This window comes from Vipera ursinii (assembly GCF_947247035.1).
Source record: "Vipera ursinii genome assembly, chromosome: 7".
In the NCBI taxonomy this organism is placed as follows: Eukaryota; Metazoa; Chordata; class Lepidosauria; order Squamata; family Viperidae; genus Vipera; species Vipera ursinii.
This window is the reverse complement of record NC_139521.1, coordinates 42,407,326-42,430,286: the sequence shown is the minus strand read 5'-3', so window position 1 is coordinate 42,430,286 and position 22,961 is coordinate 42,407,326. Positions and strand designations below refer to the sequence as shown.

Genomic DNA, 22,961 nt, shown 5'->3' with positions numbered 1-22,961 from the left:
ACTAGATGTTTTTAAAAAGAAATCCATTTATCTGTGCCTACTAAATTAGACATAGATTAAGGTGTATATATAGCTAAGTAAGCTGCAAATTCAGTGGGTAATGCAAGGAATTCTGAACAAAGAGGGACAAAATGATTTCAAAAACAAATTATTATGAGACGAATGGTAATAAAAAAAATCTAACAATCAGATGGCAAGCATAACTGGCATATAGACAAGAAAACTCTGAACAATCTCCAAGAAGCCAAGAGAAAGAAGATATGACACAGTACACAAAGGAGTATTAACAAAGAGAAAGCAAGGAGGCAATTGGAAATTATTAAAATATTATTTTTTTCCTAAGCAAAACAGATGTCAAAGACAATGGAAATTTCAAAAGCCATCTTAGAAAAAGGTTAAATCACAACATGGTTTGATTTATAACCATCAAAGAGTTCATACTGAACATAGATTTAATAGTATGGCAATGAGGTTCTCGAACACAATGCAGACAAGTCCAAATGTGTGTATCTAAATAAAAATCCAAAATTAATGTAGTAAAATTAATGCATGTAATGTCCCAATTGTTGTATCTGCGCTGCCAATGTCAGTGCTCATTCTATAATTTATTTCATGAAAGTAGTAAGGATATAGCATGTGAAGATCACTATAAAAGTTACATAAAGAACTTTGCCAAGTTTTTGTAATGTTTACAATTTCTCTATTTACCTGTATGGATGCCCCAATCTTCTCATTACAAAGACTGCATACCAGCGCCCATCTGCTGCTGGGAATATGAGAGACCTTTGTAATGGGCTCCATCTTTTCTGGACTACCAATGCTCACCTAAGAATAATTGAAAAAAATAATACCTATTTAAAAAACCAAATAGCAGCTGAAGTATAACTATCCTCGACATACTGACCTTCAGATTATCCCATCAGATCAATATTTCTAGATATGTATTACTTTATCAAACTATACCCACATTTAAAAAATTCTTAAGGATTGGAAATAAATTGATTTCATTTTCATCCTGCCCTTCCTCCCAAGTTACAGCAATAAACAATATTCTTCACACATACAATTTTGGCCTCATAACAAACAATGAGATAGTAACTGGCAGGGGATGAAGAACGGAATGTGAACTGAGTAGGAATTTGAACTTGTTATCCTCTGGCCAAATCTAATACAAATTCCCTACTGAAGCCCAAGTTAATGCTTGATTAACCAGTTAAGCAAGCATCAGTGCATCTTTTCCCATATTCTTGTACTCTAATCATAAAGAAAAAGCATGCTACGTGGGTTTATTTTTCTCCTGGCCTAAGGGAATCTTTCAAGTTATGTGCAAGACTCTTTTTTAATGATAGAATATTCTGATGTTTGCTGAAAATGTCATGTTTTTCTTCTAAAACTCAGAATGGAAGGAAAAATAAACAATCCAGAACATCCCTGAAATAGTTTCTTTTGCATGCAATTATGTATTTCTATATTCCATTAGCTTTCCCTTTGCAATTGTTATAGAGTTACATTATGCCCCTTTCTTCTCCCTTATAAAAGCAGGAAGATGGCACATAAATCTCTTTCAATCATGGCTACAAAATCAGTCATTAACTAGAATCAGTTCCACTTCCTAACAATGTTCATAAAGGTAAAGGTAAAGGTACATTCTACTAAAATGTTAGAAAACTCTTTAATGGCCAGATATGCCTCTGCATCTCATAAGCAACCTCCTATTACCTAACTCCTACTATTACATGGCAATGTTCAAATTCAAACTATTTCAAATTCTGAACTTTTTTATTTTGAGTGAAAGCTGTTTCATGTTTGAAAAAGGCTGTTTCAATCATTCTGGAAATGTATCTAACTTAAAACAGCTCTACTGATTTCAAATACAGTTAGACGGTAACCAAATTTGTCTACTTTGAATCTAAAAAGAACCAATCCAAAATCAAAACATTTTTTTTTTAAGTTCAAAATCAAACATTCTGAATTTTCAGGATCCCTCATCATTGACCATGATGTAGATCATCTTGAAGTAAACAGGTTCCCCTGAACCTCTAATTTCAAGTACAAATGGGTTAACAATCTCCTCAATTATTAGGGATGGGCTCTACATTAACAATTGTTAACGCTGTCTGCCATGATAACCAGCGGCACCAATATAACTCCCATTACTAGCCGAAAAAGCTGTATGTATTAACCAATCTGCCACTCTGAACAAAGACAGAAAAAACCCCTCAAAACACCAACCTCTGGGATCCAGAGGGCACAACTAACATGGACCCACTTGGTCCCACTGCGAGTTGGTTTCATGGCTCCACCTTTTTTGGGACACAACAAACATTTTGGCTGGACACCAAGAGCACAGGTTCGGCATAGCCAGCTGCCTTCAGGAACTTTTAGGATGCCATAACATGCCTGAAATGAGGGGAAAAAAAAGTTAGCAGACAGGTATAAACAGAACATTTCATTTGTATCAGCTTATTGTTAATAGTTTTTAGTATTTATCACCTTCCTCATTATCCAGTAACTGGTTTGAGAAGCTTAAATAGCAAATGAATAGGTGAAGCTGATGAATATTAGTTTATGTTTACAAGAATATGGCTCATGACAACAAATTTGAATTCTGCTGGTAACACATTTAGGCTAATACTAAGATTACCTTCATATCTTTAGTTTTATTAGGTTTCCATTTCTGCAAACCTATTGAAGTTTGTTTCTTTTTAAAAATCAAACAAAAAGAAATAATCTAACAAAAAAAGCAAAGCCCATTCTCTGGATCATGGTTGAATATTTTTATGAATTCATATGATTACCTTGCTGCTAAAATGGCTTCTGAGTGGCTTAAACTCAATGTAACTGTGGGGTATCAGCTGAATTAAAGCTTTTCAAATTTATCTACTGGACCACAGCCAAGATGACTGTGATGTTAATTGCAGACATACATTCTCAACCACAAAGAAGCAATTTTTAGTAATCATGGGACTCTGGCCATGTTTATAACTGCTTCTAAGTTCACAAAGCTATGAAATAGACCAAACAATGTGTAATAGAAGAAGCTAAAAGAGAAACTGAAGATCTATCCTAGCCAGCTGTGCTACCAAAGGGAAGGCAGATTGTGTATGAATAATGATTATTTCAATTGGAGTTAAGCCAACATTTTATTAACTAAAATAAAATCCTAAAACATATCTGTGTCCCACTTGAAAGATGAGAACAATTTTAGAACAACGGTTAAAAAAACCCATCCCTCTCCCCACAAAAAAAGAGGAGGAAGGTTTTCCAAAAAACCCCAACCAAAAACAAATGCAGCTTCTCTGGACCTGGCTGAGCTTCTGCCTCAAGAAAAAGGTGCAGCTATGACATTAATTATTCTTCTGGCAACAGATATGGTGTTCCTAGAAAGGCCATTGCTTCTGATGGCTTAATGTTTTGTGGTTCAATATAATTTAAAAAGCAGTAAGAATGACTGCCAGTTGAGCAATAATTTTAAATATATAAAATGCTCACAATCAGCTCAAACATAAAAATGCCCTCTTCTCTGGCTTACCATAAATTTACTGACAAACTCACTCAGTTTTTTAAAAAAGAAATCTGGAGAATAAATACACACATAGTGTATTTCTTCCTCAACAGGAAAAAACTCACAAAAATGTTGATTAATATTAATATATTAATATTGGGCCAGTCACTTTTTCTCAGCCCAACCCATCTCACAGGATTGTTGTAGGGAAAACAGGAGGGTATGTCACCTTGAGTTGTTTGTGAAAATAAAAGGTGAGATATCAACAAACAAATAAAAATCTAACTATCCACAATTCTTTGAATTTCTAAGAACAGAATTTTGCATGGTGTGCTGGAGACTACATTTAAAAAGATGTAGAGTAAAAAAAGAGCAAGGACAATATTTAAATGTAATCTACATTACTCCTATTAGTGTATTAATTTTTATTGCATTAAAATAATAATTGGTGGGGACTTTCATAAAATTTGGGGCCTGTATCCAAAGTCCTCAACTGTCAAAACAAACCTGGGATCTAAGATTATACTCATCTGTTTTAACAGAAACATAAATACACACTCTATCTTTTACATAATAATAATAATAATAATAATAATAATAATAATAATAATAATAATAATAATAATAATAATAATAAGAAGAAGAAGAAGAAGAAGAAGAAGAAGAAGAAGAAGAAGAAGAAGAAGAAGAAGAAGAAGAAGAAGAAGAAGAAGAAGAAGAAGAAGAAGAAGAAGAAGAAGAAGAAGTTGGAAGGGACCTTGGAGGTCATCTAGTCCAACCCCCTGCTAAGGCAGGAAACCCTATACCATTTCAGACAGATGGCTGTCCAGTCTCTTCTTAAAAACTTCCAGTGTTGGAGCTTTCACCACTTCTGGAGGCAGGTTGTTCCACTGGTTAGTTGTTCTAACTGTCAGGAAGTTTCTCTATAACTACACTCTGATTATTTCTTACAGATGGGCTGAGCTAAGTTCATCTATGTAATCCATTCTCCACATAGAGATGCATAACCTTTTCCAAATGGTGAAGCATATTTCTACCTTGGGAAGAGAAGTCTGAAAGTGTTCTCAATGCATAAAAGGAGACAGATCAAAACCCTTATCTCACTTTGAAATGCTTACAAAAAAATGCAACAAAGTGGCAGATTTACAGGCAAGAATATGCTGAAGCCAAATGGACAGCAACTGAACAAACCTAAGAGGTCAAACATTCAAAATAAAACAAAAACAAAAAATATACATGAAACCAAATATAGCATTTAAAACTCAGAATGCAAATGAAAAAATGCAGCAGTAACAGCAACATTCCAAGTAGGAATTTGTGTTAACGGTATTTTCCAACAAAATGCTACTAATCTTCATAGTAACTCAAAATTCTAAAGACACACTGATCACTAAGCCTCACACAGCACTATGGAACTTCTAATAGCCACGAATAAAAAGTAAAATGCATTCCTGATGATTTCATGGACAGTTTCTTGTACTTTTCCTGTCAACAATACAGAAGCAGCTTTCCAGTGCCTTCTTCTGGAATGTTTATAGGTAGTTATCAGTTTTAAACATTTGTTTAACAACGGTTTGAAATTACAGTGGCACTGAATAATGTGGCTTATGATCCATTCTCACACTTACGACTGTGGCAGGATCAAAATTTGAGCACTTGTCAAAAAAGAAAAAAAGAAAAATCGGGCACAACTCACTTCACGACATCTTGCTTAGCAACTGAGATTCCGGTCCCAATTGTGATGGTTAAATCGAGGACTATCTATCCTCTATATCTCCAACCTTTTGGGCACCAGGGACCGGTTCTGTGGAGAGAGGTTTTTCCACGGACCAAAGGGTGCGTAGTTTTGTGTGCTGCCTGCATCTCGCAGATGGGGCTTTGCTTGTGTGGCCTGGTTGCTGTTATGCCGCGCCCAGTAGTCCAAGTACTGGGGGTTGGAGACCCCAGTTCTATAATATACCTATATTTACTGTTCTAGTTTACAAACTTGGTATTTTCTAGAAATCTACCATTCAACTACTAATCAAGCAAGATTCTGCTTAGCGACTAAGCACAGAGAGCATCAGCCAAGTGCTACCAGGCAAGTGAGACAATTATCCATACTTAGCTCAGTTTACCTCATTTCCTTTCATTCCTGTCCCTTTGCCTCTATCAATACATTTCATATATATTTAAGAACTCTCAAACACCTTCAACATGCTTAGAATGTGCAAAATCCTTATTGCCTTATCACAGTGAAATTATACTAGTCCCAATGTTATTGTTGTACATGTTGCTGTACCTGATGAACACAAATATTGCATTTGTCACAGAACACCATTTCATTGCCATCTTCACCATCTGGAGACTGACAAACATCACAGACAACATCCTCATCATACTCGATGCCAAGACCTTCCTCAGTCTCGATAGCATGATTCATATTGTCGTAACAACGTTGCTCAAATTCTTCCATGATCCTCTCCATGGTGTATTCATCTAGTTCAGGCATCCCTGGTTAATTTATATAATGACATTTAGTTTTCATATTCATATTCTCTTTTACTTACCATCTAAGTTTAGCAATATAAACAATCAAATGAAATCAAAGTGAAAAGAAAAGGAAAGAAAAAAAGACTTACCGGTAAGTTATGTTTGATATTAACTACTGCCTTATCTTAATTGGTACATTCAATCTATCACGCAGACCGTTTCATGATGTGAGGATGAAAGTAAAAAGTGGGTGTAAAAATTAACCATCTTCCCAAATGCACATAAAATTATGATGTTAGATTTATTAATTTGCCTTGAATCAAAAGGGCAAATGCATTGGGTTGATGTTAGCATATCTGCCAAATAACAGTGTGGATGAGACAATGTTGTACCGGCCCTGTAAAATTCTTTCTTCAAGCTAGAGAAATTAAGGATGTTACTTTGCAGGTACTTTGGGAATCTACATCTAGGACACTTCTAGAACTCTGTGTTGTGAATTTATTTTAAAAGTTATCCACACAAAGAAATGCCTAAAAAATAGCTTTTATTCAAGACTACTTTGTCCCCAAAGGTGAGTAGATGTATCACTTAACATGCTAGTATGTACTTGGTTCTTAGTGAAAATCAGATGTGATGGACTTTAAACTAATTCTCTATAGCCTATATGATCATTACCATCATGATGGAAGCTGAAGTCCAGCAATCAGTTGGAGAAGATAGGTCTAAACTATGACTCTAAGTATAATTACATTAAGCTGCTACTTCTGTCTTCAGAACCCTTTAATTCAGTGAACATGCAATACTTCTAATCACAGAAAAATACTTATCATACTTTAATTTTAATGTTAGTGGTATAGACCAGAGGTCCCCAACCTGTGGGTCGCGGCCCAGTAGTGGGCCGTGGGCTGCTGACCACCAGGCCGCGGGACAGGCTGGCCAGTGCAGCATGTGTGCGCGCACATACCCCATGCTGAGCAATGCAAAAACCGGCCAACACTGCGTCTTGGGGTGCGAAAGCAAGATGCCACCGCGCCTCGGGGCATGAAAACGAGCCAATGCCATGCCTCAGGACATGAAAACGGGCCGATGCCATTCCTCGGGGTGCGAAAACAGGATACTACCGTGCCTTAGAGCACAAAAATGGGCTGATGCCGCACCTCGGGGCATGAAAACGGGATGCCGCCACACAAAAATGGGACGCCACACCGCTACGCTGCACAAAAACAGGCCAACATTGAGCCTCGGGGCATTAAAATAAGGCACTGTGCACAAGAACAGGGCAGGGGTAGCAAGTATCACGCAAGTGCTAGCCCCGCCCCATTTGCATCATGCGCATGCTCGCAGCCCCATATGCGCATGCATAAAATGCTTACACCTCCCTTTCCCTCCGGTCTGCCAACTAAGAAAGGTTGGTGACCTCTGGCATAGATACATAGGATTTGGATTTGTATGCATCCTTTCTTTAGAAATTGATAATATTTTTCATGTAGAAGCTTTATTTGCAAATATCCAATTCCTGAAAAAATCCAAATGTTTGGGAGGCTATATCCAATTATATTACTTTAGGCATAGCAACTTCTTATAAGAAGAAATCTGAGCAAAGCCTAAATTCTTTCTTAATAACTGGCACTACTGTTTGCTTCAAATAACGCAATCTGATTTTCAATTTCACAGTAGCTTTTTCAGGTTTCTGAATTCCTTAATAGTAGCTGCTAAAATAATATCCCGTATTTTAAGAATGATTACTTGATTTTTAACAATGATTTGGTACTTCATAACAAACTGCAACAAAGGATACTTTCAAACTACCATCATAAATTCAATATTGTCCTCAATCAAATAGGCGCAGGGTTGGTTTACTATAATTCGTTATATGTATATATGGGACTGCTCTTCAAATCAATCCAGAAAGGCCCGCTGGTGCAGAACAACGTAGTTAAGGATTCTTAGTCCACTTCATGCCAATTATAAATAACCTCAAAATCAGTTTAAATTCATTCTTACTAATCCATATAGAAATCTGTTCTATGGCTATGATGCCCTTCTTTGAAACCACTTTCACAGAATAAAAGCTTCTCCCATTAAGTTTATAGAAAGTCTTAAAGATTTGGCTACCTCTAACACATAGCTATCTTTTCAAACGTAGTTGGATGTACAAGTAGTCCTCGACTTACGACAATTGAGCCTCAAATTTCCACTGATAAGAAAGACAGTTGTTAAGTGCATTTGCCCCATTTTATGACCTTCCTTGCCACAGTTGTTAAATGAATCACTGGATATTAGCAACATGGATATTAAATGACTCTGGCTTCCCATTGACTTTGCTTGTCAGAAGGTCATAAAAGGTGATATCTTGATCCTGAGACAGCGCAACTATCATAAACATATGCCAGTTGCTAAGCATGCAAATTGTGATCATAGGGTGCTGCAAAAGATCATAAGGGTGAAAAGCAGTCCTAAGTCCCTTTTTTCAGTGCTGCTATATCTTCGAGTAGTCATTAAACAGTTGTAGGTCGAGGATTACCTATACATGTATATGCATTTAAAACAGTAAGGCCTTGGTTGGTTTACAAAGGAAAACAACAAAAATAAAACCATAGAAATATATAAATAAATATATAACTTATAGATTTTCTCCCAAACAAGCCAGCAATAATTAAAATATTTTCTACCCACCCTAGAAAAGATCAAAGCTATGCAACTCCAATTTGTTGAAAGATATACTGTACGATTGCATCTAGTACCATCCCCATGTTTTCAGAATGCAAATCCTAAACAGCATAACTGTTTTATTAATTCATGTAATATTAAGAAGGAACTGGTGTTCCTGATACAGTAAGGGGAAAAATTATTTGATCCCCTCTGATTTTGCCCACTGACAAAGAAATAGTCTGTAATTTTAATGGTAGGCTTATTTTAACATTGAGAGACGGAATAACAAAAAAAAATCCAGAAAAACACATTTCAAAAAAGTTATAAATTGATTTGCATTTTAATGAGTGAAATAAGTATTTGACCCTTTTGCAAGACATGACTTAGTACTTGGTGGCAAAACCGTTGTTGGCAATCGCATAGGTCAGACGTTTCTTGTAGTTGCTCACTAGGTTTGCACACATCTCAGGAGGGATTTTGTCCCACTCCTCTACGCAGATCCTCTCCAAGTCATTAAGGTTTCGAGGCTGACGGTTGGCAGCTCAAACCTTCATCTCCCTCCAGAGATTTTCTATGGGATTAAGGTCTAGAGACTAGCTAGGCCACTACAGGATCTTAATGTGCTTCTTCTTGAGCCACTCCTTTGTTGCCTTGGCCCTGTATTTTGGGTCATTGCCATGCTGGAATATCCATCCACAATCCATTTTCAATGCCCTGGCTGAGGGAAGGAGGTTCTCACCCAAGATTTGACATACATGGCCCCGTTCATTGTCCCTTTGATGCGGTTGTCCTGTCCCCTTAGCAGAAAAATACCCCCAATGCATAATGTTTCCACCTCCATGTTTTGATGGTGGGGATGGTGTTCTTGGGGTCATAGGCAGCATTCCTCCTCCTCCACACATGGCAAGTTGAGTTGATACCAAAGAGCTCAATTCTGGTCTCATCTGACTACAACACTTTCACCCAGTTCTCCCCTGAATCATTCAGATGTTCATTGGCAAACTTCACACAGGCCTATACATGTGTTTTCTTGAGCAGGAGGACCTTGCAGGCACTGCAGGATTTCAATCCTTCATGGCGTAGTGTGTTACCAATTGTTTTCTTGGTGACTGGTCCCAGCTGCCTTGAGATCATCAACAAGATCCTCTGGTGTAGTTCTGGATTGATTCCTCACCATTCTCATGATCACTGAAACTCCACGAGGTGAGATCTTGCATGGAGCCCCAGAACCAGGGAGATTGACAGTTACTTTTTGTTTCTTCCATTTGCGAATAATCGCGCCAATTGTTGTCACCTTCTCACCAAGCTGCTTGGCGATAGTCTTGTAGCCCATTCCAGCCTCTACAATCTTGTCCATGACATTCTTGGACAGCTCTTTGGTCTTGGCCATAATGGAGAGTTTGGAATCTGATTTATTGATTGCTTCTGTGGACAGGCGTCTTTTATACAGGTTAACAAGAGTGTGTGCTGCCTGTATAAAAAACACCTGGGAGCCAGAAATCTTGATGATTGATAGAGGATCAAATACTTATTTCACTCATTAAAATGCAAATCAATTTATAACTTTTTTGAAATGCGTTTTTCTGGATTTTTTGTTGTTATTCTGTCTGTCACTGTTAAAATAAATCTATCATTAAAATTATAGACTGATCATTTCTTTGTTAGTGGGCAAACGTACAAAATCAGCAGGGGATCAAAAAAATTTTTTAACTTACTGTATGCTTTCCCTTCTCCTGCAGACTTCCAAAGAATCTCAAAAATCCTAACTTTGAGTATATATCTGAGATGTTAACATCTAATAATTCACTCAAATCCATCTCCCCATCCCACCCACATACAATTTATTTATAAGCAGTTTTTCTCCCCACCTCTTCCACCCAGAAACTATAAATGAACCCCATATAGTACACTGGTTAGTTCAGAAACCCTACTTCAACTCTTCTCTGTTACTTCTCTAACTTGGGGCTGTAACTGGAACTAGCACTTACCCATCTCTTTGAATTCTTCATTGGCCAATTCCAGCCATGCTACATCCATGTAGTTAAGGTCATAGCGGCACACACTCTCTGCCAAAGTTCGAATGTCAACATATCCAAGCTCAGGGGGCTCAGAGCCTGAAGACAGGATATATTTCCGAGGTCTTGAAAATACGACAGCTTTTGTTTCAGACACAATCCTGAAAGTGTAGCAAACTGGGGTTCAATGCAGTAATTCTTCTATAAGTACCAAAACCTCATTCTTTCCATACTGCTACTGCTAAATATATAATAATATATTCCACCCCACCCCAAATAAGAAAATACATTATGTCTGATTTTGCCATTCTACAAAGCTTATTTTTTTCTCGACTTAGACTCTGTTTTTTCCATTTTCAGAAAATATTGAAGTTATCTTATAATTTAAAAAGGCATAATATCTGAGTAACAAAAGATAAGCCAAGGAACGATGTATTTTCCTGTTATTTTGTATCACCATAAGCAGAAGTGATAAATTAATTATGTTATAGCACCATTCAGTTGGTGGGACTATTACAGAAGAGTTAATAATTTTACCCTATCTGAATATCTGATTTTAATTATGTCAGAAATTCATCTAAACTTTCTCACTATTTTTCTACTGTAATTTTGGCATTATGAATCCAGGGGAGTTAGTGGTAGGGAACAATTGAAAGGTTTGAAACACCATCATAGCATGTAAAATAAATACCATATATGGATTTTTAAAAATTAGCCTTTTTCTTTTAACATTTATTTTATTTTATATATACTCTTAAAAGCATATATAAGGGTTTTTATATTTTATAATCACAACTGTGTTTTCTGGTTTGTATTATAGTTCCTTGTTGCAATTTATGCTTAATATAACCACATAATAATCTGTTCTATATAATAAACGTAAGAACCCTGGAGAAGGGCAGAGGCTCAGGTTTCTACATTCACTGGACTGACAGTATCATATATGGAGCCATGATCAGAGCAATTTCACTATTATAAAATCTACAAACACGGTACTCCAGTGAAATCTATACAGTGGTAAGTGTGCATGGGTAGCATGTGATAAAAATTTCTGGATCTCCAAAGAAAAAATAATATTTATTATTGTCAATAATTATATAATATCATTTGATAGATGGTGTTAAGAATTTTACCAAAATTAGGCCATGATCTAGTCCTACTGTAAGAACAGATGCGTGCATCAAATATTATCACGAACTTAATGGAGAATTCTTTTTCCTCCACTTTCCCACACTCAACAAATCACATAGCTGCATCACCGAACAATGAAAATTCCCATTATATGGATGTATCAGGCACAGTATGGTATATGGAAGGAGTGCTTAATACCCAGGCCCTTCTGAATGACCACAAATTCTAACAGAATTTACTAAGAGGTTAATTAGTAGCTCTACAAATATGGAAAGCAGGAAAGGCTACAGTCTTCCATTTCTATAATCAATTTAAGACCTACAAAAGAATAAGGGCATGCATCCGTGTGTGTGTGTGTAAAAAATGGAAGAATACTAAACAAGACCAGGGTAGTTGCAATTAAACATTATAGATTAACATATTTGATTCAATTCAGTATTTATACATCGTACTTCTATGATAGAATCTGAACAAAATTAGTTATATTCACATTAGAAGATCAGAATATAGGCTATTCTATAAAATGGCTGTTCTTTAAAAGGCTATTCTTTAAAAAAAATGGGGGGGGGGTTTGAAATCCAAAGATCTATCACACAAATTTGAATTTGCATGCTGAAGTAAATTAAGTTAGACTAAAAACCACAGGAATAAATCATAGGATATCCCTCACAATGAGATCAAAGGGTAACCATTAGATATAAAAAATGCAATTGTTTTTTACCTAAAGCAATTTCACATACCCTTCTATGAAAACCTCTCTGAACTGCTCACATTACCTTTTATAATGTTTAAATTCCACATTATATTCATCAACATTCTAAATTTCAAAGTCACCAATATGAATCTATTTTAAACTTAAGAACACAAAACTGCATGCAGAAAGTGTGTGGTTTATTTCTTACCATCTCTACTTAAAAGAAACAAGTGGCAGGTGACATAAAAAAAACTTTGCCTTGAGTGCTCTGCATGTGCTACTGATTCAAGCAGACAATATAGTCTAGAAACAATAATCTACTATTCAGCAGCTTCTCATATTTTATACATACACAGAAACAGACTTTCCGAGAAAATTCGTCAGAGTTAACCTCTGTATGGAGATTATCAGCAGTATCTATCAAAATGTCTGTTTTGTTAAGATTTAGAGTTCATGTCTCTAGAGCTGCTGCTCCTGTGCATCATGCCACTTTTCAACTTTGAATTGTCAATACTTCAGATTCAGGGCTTCCGGTTTGTCACGCAGCCGCTGTGGACAGCTGGGAGACTTGCTCTCTCTCCCCCATCCAGTTTCGCATCGCTGCGGGACCCTGAAAGGGGCCGAAAGTCACCCCAAAGAGGCGACCAGCAAGGAGGGGCGCTCGCTGAATCGCAGGAGAGCTGCAACTCTCCCGTTAGACCTGGCAATCCCTCCAAACCAGCGGACGAAAGGACCGGCCATTATGGCTTGTCCCTAGGCTGTGAACAGCCAATGTCATATTTTCCAACAGGCAACTCTTAAAGCAGCACGGAAGAGACTGGGTGAGATCTACCTCTTTTACACCCAAATTACTTTCTATACCTCCTTAAGCTGCTAAGCATTCTCCCCCCTGTGGTGAGGGAAGGGGGACTTTTGCCCTCCCTCCAGAAAGAGCAACGACTAAATACCCAGGGGCGTTTTAAACATTGAAAAAGTAACTGAATCCCAATTGGAACTTTATTTCTCAAAGCATGTGGATTGAAATATGTTTTATTTCCTATATCAAGTTAAAAATAAGTCCTCAACCTGCCATGTAAAGGGCTTAAGTTGTGAGTAGTAAATCTGCTGATGAGTAAGGTTTTGCTCACATCTGCCACCTGAAATGAAGTGCTACAGAACTTTAAGAGTGAAAAACCAGTTGTTGGGAAGAATTCTATTTCACACAGCAATCGTATTATGGAGCTATCTATTAAAATGCCACCAACTAAACAATGAATTTACATGACATGCTGAGTTCTTGTTCATTAACTCTTATATCTCTTTTCAATAACGGGAAGTAATCCAGTTATTAATATTAATCCTAAAGAGGATTAAGGCTCTGCCTTCTTTTTCATAGACAGCACATAATCTGAGATAAATCCAAATTATGGAACACTCCACTTTCAGAGTAACAAAGTATACATTTTAAAAACTGTTTAAAAGGTGAGGGGAATGTGTTTGTTTTCTTTTTCTAACTGGCTGCAGCAAAATATACCTGGCTACTGGTTCTGGTATAGTCCCTGGGCTGACTGGCACCTGAACACCTTTCTCCCATTCTTGTCTCCAGGGATCTGCCAGCACATAATACTCGTCAGGATTCAGCTGGGAAGAATCAGGCAGCTTCATAGCAGTTATCAGGTCTGTTCTGAACACCTGTAGAGACACAAAGAAATAGAAATGACTAGACAACCCATGACATATTGAAGCATCTTTTCAGAGATATTTCCTTACCAGATCCCTCAACCCCTTCAATAATAGTAGAGCTTTTAAAGTACTTTAAATCTTTTTAAAAAACTCGGGGAGATAGTCAAAGACATATCTGCCTTGAAAATTCTCCAGGTTGAACTATATAGCACAGTCAGATCAGGAGTTGACCACATGTTTTCTGATATTTGTATTGTGTCATAAAATGTTTGTGATAATTCTGTCATAAATGTTTTACAAAATTTGCCAAATTTCAATTTCATGAGAGTCATGGGTTCCAGATTTTGGATGCAACCCCCAGTCCATTGATCATCACTAGTCTGCAGCATTTTAGAAACCGGTCCGTGCAAACAAGCAAAGCCCCCTCCGTGGGATGCAGGCAGCACACGAAACCACGCCCCTTCCAGTCCATGGAAAAACTTCTCTTCACGGAACCGGTCCCTGGTGCCCAAAAGGTTGGGGACCCCTGAGCTAGCCCACTTAAAATCCTTTCTTTGTTGCCCTACAATGCACTGTTTTGCCAAATTAAAGATTATGGGAACGAGTGTTTTAGTAGTATATGGATAAAGTTATATGTAATACTTCTACTTCTATGTACTTTCAGAACATAACAAAAGGCCTCTCACCGTTAACTAACATGCCCTTTCAAGTATCCAGATGTTCATCCGTATTACCATGCTGAACCAGAAGTAAAAAACATGTCCTTCAGATCTGTCCCACTTTATATTAATGACCACGCCTTTGTATGATCCAATCAAAAAAGCTTATCAGTTGTTCAAAGATTTCCTAAATGAGTCCCCAAATAAGATACCAAACCCAAATACTGTAAATCTCTCTTTACTTAGTATAAAGTACAGTACCTAAGTCACAGATTATTTTATTGATATCTTTTTTAAGCCAAGACCTGTATTTCCTAGTTTCAGCTAATCATGCACCTATGGCCAACATCTATCTACTTTATCTTGAACAGTTTAAATTCTATCGAAAAACGCATCTCAAAGGGAATGTCAGTAACAAGAAACTATCCACCATAACAGGCAAATTCTGGGTAAAAGAAATAATGAAATGGAACAGTAAATACATATCCTTACATTTCCACACACCATCAATATATTCTTTGGCAATTACAACCTAGTGATTCTGTGAAATCTTTTTCAAAAGATATGGGAGCATCAACCTTTTAGTACAATTATCATAATTTAAGAATAAGATAGAGTTGCAGAAGCCAATATTTTCTCAACCAATATGTCAGTATTCTTTCAACATGAAGTAAACACTAGCTGTAAATAAAGCTCAAGGGATGATTGCTTTTATATTGTAGAGATCATTTTAGCATTTAGCATACTATGAAAATTGAGCCTAAAGCCATACCATCAGTTACACATTCATTTACAGTATTCCTATGTGGCGTTCAGCTGATGAAAGCAATATTTGTGCCTATTTCAACTGAAATATTAATCTGTACTAGCACTATGCCATTGGGAAGTTCTCCACTGAACGTGTTGAAGATATAGACCTCCTGCAGAAGATGGTACATTTCTCAGAAGCGTGCAGAGCAGAAGCAAGTCACAATGCATATCCACAAACACATATATATTTATATTATGTTGGCTGACAATTCTGGAAATCCCACGGATCTCAGGGAAGACTGGCATGGACCAAAGCAAAACCCAAACCAAAGCAAAGGCCAAACCAAACCAGATACATACAAGTAGTCCTCAACTTATAACAGTTAGTTTAGTGGTGATTCAGAGTTACAACGGCACTTAAAAAAATTGAACTATGACCGTTTTTCACACTTAAAATTGTTGCAGCATTCCCATGGTCACATAATCAAAATTCAGAGGCATGGCAATTGAGATATATTTGTGACTGTTGCATGTGATCACCTTTTGCAATCTTCCAACAAGCAAAGTCAATGGGGAAACCAGGTTCATTTAACAACTGTTACTAACTTAACAACTGTACTGATTCGCTTAACAACTGTATCAATAAAGGTCACAAAAAGGGGGCAAAACTCAACAAATGTCTCACTTAGTAACAGAAATTTTGGGCTCAATTGTGGTCGTATGTTGAGAACTACTTGTATTATGTATAATGACTTTTCAATGCAAATATTCCTATCAACAGTATGTTTTAAAACAGAAGTCCCCAATCCCTGGTCCATGGACCGGCACCAGGCCGCAACATACCAGCAACCGGGCCCCGCAAACAAGTGAAGCCCCATCCGCTGGCTGATGGCAGTACATGAAACTGCGCCCCCTGTGGTCCGCGGAAAAATGTTTCTCCACAGAACCAGTCCCTGATGCCCAAAAGGATGGGGGCCTGTTTTAAAAGCTACAATATTATCTACCATTCAGATGCACTATTCTGCAGCCTTGGCTCAAAATTTTGCTTTGGACCCGAAGGAATTTAAAAGTACTGTGTGCATTGGATAATATATGATTCAATCAGCTTACTAGGTATAATACTAGAAAAATCTGATAAGCAAAGTGTATATTTAACATTGCATGTACTAATAGCAGCAAGGATTGTATTTGCTCAGCACTGGAAGAATGAAGAAACACCACCAGACGAAGAGATAATCAAGAAGATATTGGACTGTTCTGAAATGGACAGACTTACATTGAGGATCAATGAGAAAGAAGATATAGAATATTTTCAAACATGGAATTTATTTTATCAATGGTTGGAAAAAAGGGGTAGAGACTAAGAATGTAACTTGTATTATTAAGCAAACAAATTAACCCAGACAACACAATGTTTATTAAGCACTAATCAAATGTAATAGAAAATTAATAAAAAAAATTGGGGAAAAAATCCACTACAAAGAAGCAGAGACGGAATCCTTACAATGCCACATGTTCTAACAAGACTACACGTCGGTATCAAATGGTCCTCAATTTATGATCATTTGTTCAGTGATCATTTGAAGTTATAGAGGCACTGAATGAAGGGACTTATGACTTGTCCCTGAGTATCAGCTGCCTCAGCGTCGCTATGGTCACATCATCAAAATTTGGGTACAAGGCAGCCTGCTCACACTTATGAACACAGTAGTACTTTAACTTTCCTCACCACCTATCTTCTCCTCATCTATATTAACTTCCTGGATTTTGCAGCCCCTGCTGCCCTTCACATCTTCTTCGGCTACTGACATCTGTTACTGACCAAGCATACCCGGGCAGGCCCTTTGCAAGACAGCTGTTGGCTACACAACGGTTTCTTCCCAATGTTGCACACAGCAATTTCTTATGGGGAAGATGGGCTCATATGGCCAGTTGTCTTGTGTGAAGGGCCAGGAGGGACACACCTCATCAGCAACAAGAGCCAAGAATACAGCAAAAGTCAACACATGGCAGCAGAGTCCTCAGATTGCAAGGTGGTAGGTGAGGTTGACTGCAGCTGATTGTATCGGAATTTTCCCAGGGCAGGTGTGGCTTTGTGTCACACTGCTGTGGTGGCTGCCAATTTGCACCAAGGTGCTGGACTAAGTCTTCCTGGAGTGGCTACAGCTTTGCATAGTGGTTCAGAGGCTTATTGCAGCCCCAGAGCCATGGCGCACCAAGCTTCTGAGTCACAATGTGGCAAGCAGCCCTAGAGCAATGTGGTTTTGGGGCTGTCTACTGCCCCAAAGCACGGTGCAGAGCAAACAAAATGGTAGAAATGGGCAGAATAGACAGTTTGGGGGAGTGGAAGGCGAGGTAGTTCCTTACCTTACCGAGGCTTGGAATAATATGGATCCTCAGTTAAAGACTGGTGAAATTAGGTTAACAATGGCAAAGTCGAGTGCCATTGCTAAGTGATGTGGTCAAGTGACATCACAACTACATCACTTAGCAATGTCCCACTGTGGTCATAAGTCAAGGACTACCTCAAAAGTGCACTTGCATGCACTATTTCTGTGAATCTATTTTTATCTCTTATATATTAAAGCAGAAACGGTAAGCATTAAAAGGACTATAAATGCTTCTTCCTACATAATCCTGACCACAAAATATTACAATGTAACAAGAATAATTCATGACCAGCATTCCATCCACAACCTGTGAATTAACTATCTGCTGAATGCCCTGGGTCACATGCAGATATTCCCCAAGAGTTTTAAAATATGCTGGGACAGGGTGGAATAGATATTAAATAAATTTGCTACAGAGAAACTAGATCAGTTCATGCAATGACAGCAAGGATCACTTATATATCAACCACTTTAGAAGAACTGAGCTCTACTTAAAAGCAATCCATTCAAGAATGGGGAAGGTGATACAAGAGCAGCAAAACAATCCTTATCTGGCTGAAATAACTGAAACCACATATCATGGAATTAATCTCAATGCTTCAACTGACACTGATTCAAAAGAAATGCTTTGAAAATGATTCTACACGTTTTACAAACACTGCTGGTGGTAATGTAAATATGTTTCACACATCCTGCCTCATAAATCAATCCATCTTGCAACTCTGAATGATCTGAATCATTCCTCTTTCATTTACAAGCATTATGCATATTTTTTACAGACTGCTTAATTCATCTGGATTAACACCAAAATGATAAATAAAGATTTTACTGGTTAGGTTTCATCCAGAGTAAGTGTATTACATCTGAACAGGAATATCTAAGTAATTTAAGATTGATTTGTCCAACTTGGTGCCTTCCAGTTGTCACTGCAATAGAATCTGCAGAGCTACCCAAGGTTGACTGGAGTCAGGCGACATCAGAATTGCATGAATAATAATCACAATAATTCCATTCTGGAACTTGAGTTTCTAGGACTGCAACTTCAAGAACTGGTTATAAATTCTGAAGTTCTCAGGCTGGGAAAGACTGATTTGATTCCACTTTTCCCATCACCCACAATCAAATTCAAGAATGGGCAGAGGCAGTAAAAATCTTTCAGACAGCAATGATTAAATAGAGTAGCTCATCTCCTCTAAGTTGGAGTAGGGAACACTACCTAAAAACCATTTTTGAAATCACCCAGAAAATGTGTGTGTGCATGTATATATGTGTACAGTATGAATATGTATAAATGTGTATGCATAGTAGATAAAAAGATATCCAGAGAGAAGTAAATGCCAGACATTCAGGACTTTGATATCTGGATTGAATTTGGCTAGCTCAGGGAAAAACCAGTGTGAGTATTTCTGCACCTGAACATTGTGAAGAGTTGGCTACAAGACAAAAGAGAATTTAATGGAACATCAAGGATACAATTTCCAAGAATCACCAATTTGACTACTATTCCTGCTGTTCTGCAGATGCAATCAGCATGCCTAGAGACAATCATGTAAAATTACTATCACTAAACAATGAATGGTACACAACTCTCCACCTATCACTTTTAAGAAGCCTTGTTTTTCTTTTCTATTTTCATCACTTTTTTTCCTCTTTCACACTGCATCTTTTACAGATGACAGCCTAGTTTGCTGTTAATTTTATGCTGCTCTTTGGGACTCTTTTCAGCTGAAGAACAAGATAAAACACACCAATTAATATAGAGAACTTTGCAAGTAAGATTTTGCAGTTAATCCACTGAAACAAGGCTCAATATAAATCATAGAGAATACATACACATACATAATAAAAAGAAAAGGGGAAACTCTAATTGGAATAAGAAGAGTGCAGTACAGCAACTGTATCTTATGATAGCTCTTTTTCCAGGATAAACATTCCATCAATAAATAGTTTCTAATTCATTTTGATAAATAACCACATGCCAAAACCTATCATGGCAACAGTGACCTTTATATAAGTAATCCAGAATAAAAGTTAAGAGGGGTGGATGTCAAGACCCAAAACATAATTTATTTCAGAAACATCCAAGTAAATATTGATGTTTTCTACTCTTGATACTCGAGGAACGTGACCATTTGAAATTCTTGTACCAGTTTGCATCTTACCGAATCCACTGTGAAAAGAAAAACAAATTCATATTTCCTGCTTTTCTGCAGGAAAAAAATGTACAAGAAACATTTAACAAGACAAATGTGTCTAGTTTCACTTTGTTAAACAAAAGTTCTTATTTATCAATCTGCTGTAATGATTAGTAACATACAGAAAACACTCCTAAATAACATTTTCACTCTTTACCAACAAATTGGGGAAGGGGGGAGAAAAATGAAAAGAAAAGAAAGAAGAAGAGAAAAGGAAAGAAAACTGGGTTGGTGCTAAACCAATCCAATATTCATGGCTAAATAACTAACTTGATGCTGGCAGGGACTGTGGCAGCAGCTGAGCTCCCTGATCTCCTGGCCAGAAGAAAGGTTGCTGGGTGCCAGCTGAGATGGAGCGGAAAAGGAAAGAAAAAGAAGTATTAGGAAAAAAAGATACATCTGTATTTCAGCAAGATGCCCTGATAGATATCAAAGTAATACCTCTGATGGTTTTCGATCTTTACTCTTAGAGCATGAACTCCTCTGAGGCTGAGACCTAGAATGTTGGGACCAGGTTGATAAGCCTAGAAAACAGAAAGAAATATAGCTGAGAATGTACATGCTCCAAATCCAGATAAGATATTTAAACCAACTTTCAGTAAGAATTTGTTTTTTCATCTCATCTACATTTTAATAACGGACATGCATACTGTTGGGTAATCCTATCCCAAACCTATTACAGTTTGGATTTTGAAAGCATGAAAATTCTACAAAGACTCATTTCCCTTAAATTACAATGCTGATTTTGGCATTAACTTAATAAGTAACAATTATTTATACAATATCAACTCAAACAAAACTGAATAAAAAATTGAAAATAAATAAATACATACATACACATACATACATAAATTACAAACTAAATCGGTTTCTTGCCTGTTTCCAGGTTACATTAATTCTTCCAACTATTCTGGGATTATACTCTAAAACAGTTCCGGATTTTAATTCTTCAAAAGGTAATTTTAATTTAGTTAACTATAATCCCAGAATAGAGTAGTAAATAGCAAGTTTTTAAATTTCACATAAATCCTTTTCACCTTATTTTTTTGTATTTCCCAATGAAAAAATGCAACCAAACTAGCTGTAACATGTATCAGTGAACTATTTGAAAGGATCATATTATATTAGGTAAGAAATATGTTATGCATCTCCAGCTGCTTTTTTCCTTTATCACAATATCACATTACCTAGATGCCTAAATCTAGAAAATAGGAAAATATGAGTTCTAGTCCTGCCTTAGCCATGAAAGCCAGCTGGGTGACTTTGGGCCAGCCACATTCTTTCAGCCCAACCCACCTCACAGGGTTGCTGTGGTAGAGAGAATAGCAGGAGGAAAGAGTATTGGGGGTGTCTGTGTGTGTCAGTATGTGTGTAAAATCTGCATTTGTTTTGCATCAAATAGCTTTTACCTTATCACTATCCATAACTTAACTATCTATCTGAAAACTTCATGAATGCCCCCCCCAAAAAAAAACATTCCAGGCAAAATTAAAAAATTAATGACAGCTGAAATACTGAACAATCCTTATCATTGAGAACTCAAAAATACCAAAATAAAACAATAAAAGGACAGTAAAAATAGAAACAAGAATACTAATGCTTTGGAACTACTTTTATAAAGAAAATTAATTTACCACCTTCTTTATAAAGACATCATTTTCTTTTCATACACTACTTATTTCCCAGTTAATTAAAAGTTCTAAATCTAGAGGTTTACTGAAAAAGGCAAAATCATAGACACTCATACTGGGGCTTTGTAACACTTGGACATGTCAATACACTGTCCTCTACTACAAATAGTTGGAGTAGCTACAGAAACCAGAAAACACTGATGATATTGACACTAAAAATAAAATATTTTTTTTCACAATCCAGTGCCATAGGGTGTATATTTGAAGAACCTATCAACCATGAATACAGGTAGTCCTTGATTTACAACCACAATTAGGACCGGAATCTGTCATTGAGCAAAGCAGATGCAAAGCAGATGCCATATAACTTCTTCATCCAGCAAACATAATCCCAGCAATTTTGATTGTAATCTTTAAGAAATCTCTCAGCAAAAGAGCTGTGTGCCAGAAGATTTCAGCTCTGTGTGGAGCTGAAATGATCCTGGCAGGCAACTCCTTGGAAGTGAAAGGAATGCCTACCAGAGGCTTTCAGCTGTGCAAGGACCTGAAATTTTCTCTGTAGGCAACCCCTTTGCTCTCAAATGTTCCTACAACCTATTGAAGGATATCCCCTTCCCTCTATGCGCAAAGAGGAGAAATCTTTCGTGGGACTGCAGGACTGAAGCTGAAATCTTCATGAACTCCTGCAACTTAACAAAAGATTTCAGCTCCTCTTCATCCTCTCTGCTCCCAACTTTCCCTGCTGGTTTCTCCGTGACTTTCTGAGGAAGCTGACAGAGAAGACTGCAAATGGTCATCACATGATTGCATCAGCCATGACAACTGGTCAAAAATATGAACAGTTGTCCAATGCCCAAAATGTGGTCAAGTGACCAGAGGAAAGGGGAACAGCACAATGTTTTACAATGGCCAGAAGTGCTTTACATCAGGGCTTTTCAACCTTTTCACCCATTGTACCACTTTTAGGATATGGCAACCACCAGTCGCCTAGCAATGTCTGTCAAAAACTTGATGACCAAAAAAAAAAAAAAAATGAAAAAAGTACAGGTAGTCCTTGTCTTACAACAGTTCACTTGGTGACTGTTCGAAGTTACAATGGCACCGGAAAAAGTGCCCCCCAAGCCACAGCCGAGCAAGACACCCGCCTGCCTGTCCAGCAGCACTCTTCCTCCTGTCTCCCCTTCTGGGTGGTTGCAGCTGGTTTT

The 22,961-nt window shown here is 37.3% G+C and overlaps 1 protein-coding gene across 3 annotated transcripts in view; it reads right to left on the bottom strand.

The window, feature by feature from the left end:
* JADE1 (jade family PHD finger 1) overlaps positions 1 to 22,961 on the bottom strand; it is a 101,996-nt gene that overhangs the window by 48,485 nt on the left and 30,550 nt on the right. For 2 of the 3 annotated variants that reach the window (XR_014493028.1, XM_083367318.1), the window contains exons 3-9: positions 20,567 to 20,649; positions 20,396 to 20,470; positions 13,983 to 14,140; positions 10,618 to 10,805; positions 5,787 to 5,998; positions 2,233 to 2,400; positions 709 to 825 (exon numbers count right to left, since the gene is read on the bottom strand). Coding sequence is in view for 2 of the 3 variants with exons in the window: in XM_083367318.1 (XP_083223444.1) it covers positions 709 to 825; positions 2,233 to 2,400; positions 5,787 to 5,998; positions 10,618 to 10,805; positions 13,983 to 14,140; positions 20,396 to 20,470; positions 20,567 to 20,649 (1,001 nt within the window). In the remaining variant the exon portion in view is untranslated. The remainder of the gene's footprint in view (positions 1 to 708; positions 826 to 2,232; positions 2,401 to 5,786; positions 5,999 to 10,617; positions 10,806 to 13,982; positions 14,141 to 20,395; positions 20,471 to 20,566; positions 20,650 to 22,961) is intronic. The other variant, XM_083367319.1, reaches the window with a different exon arrangement.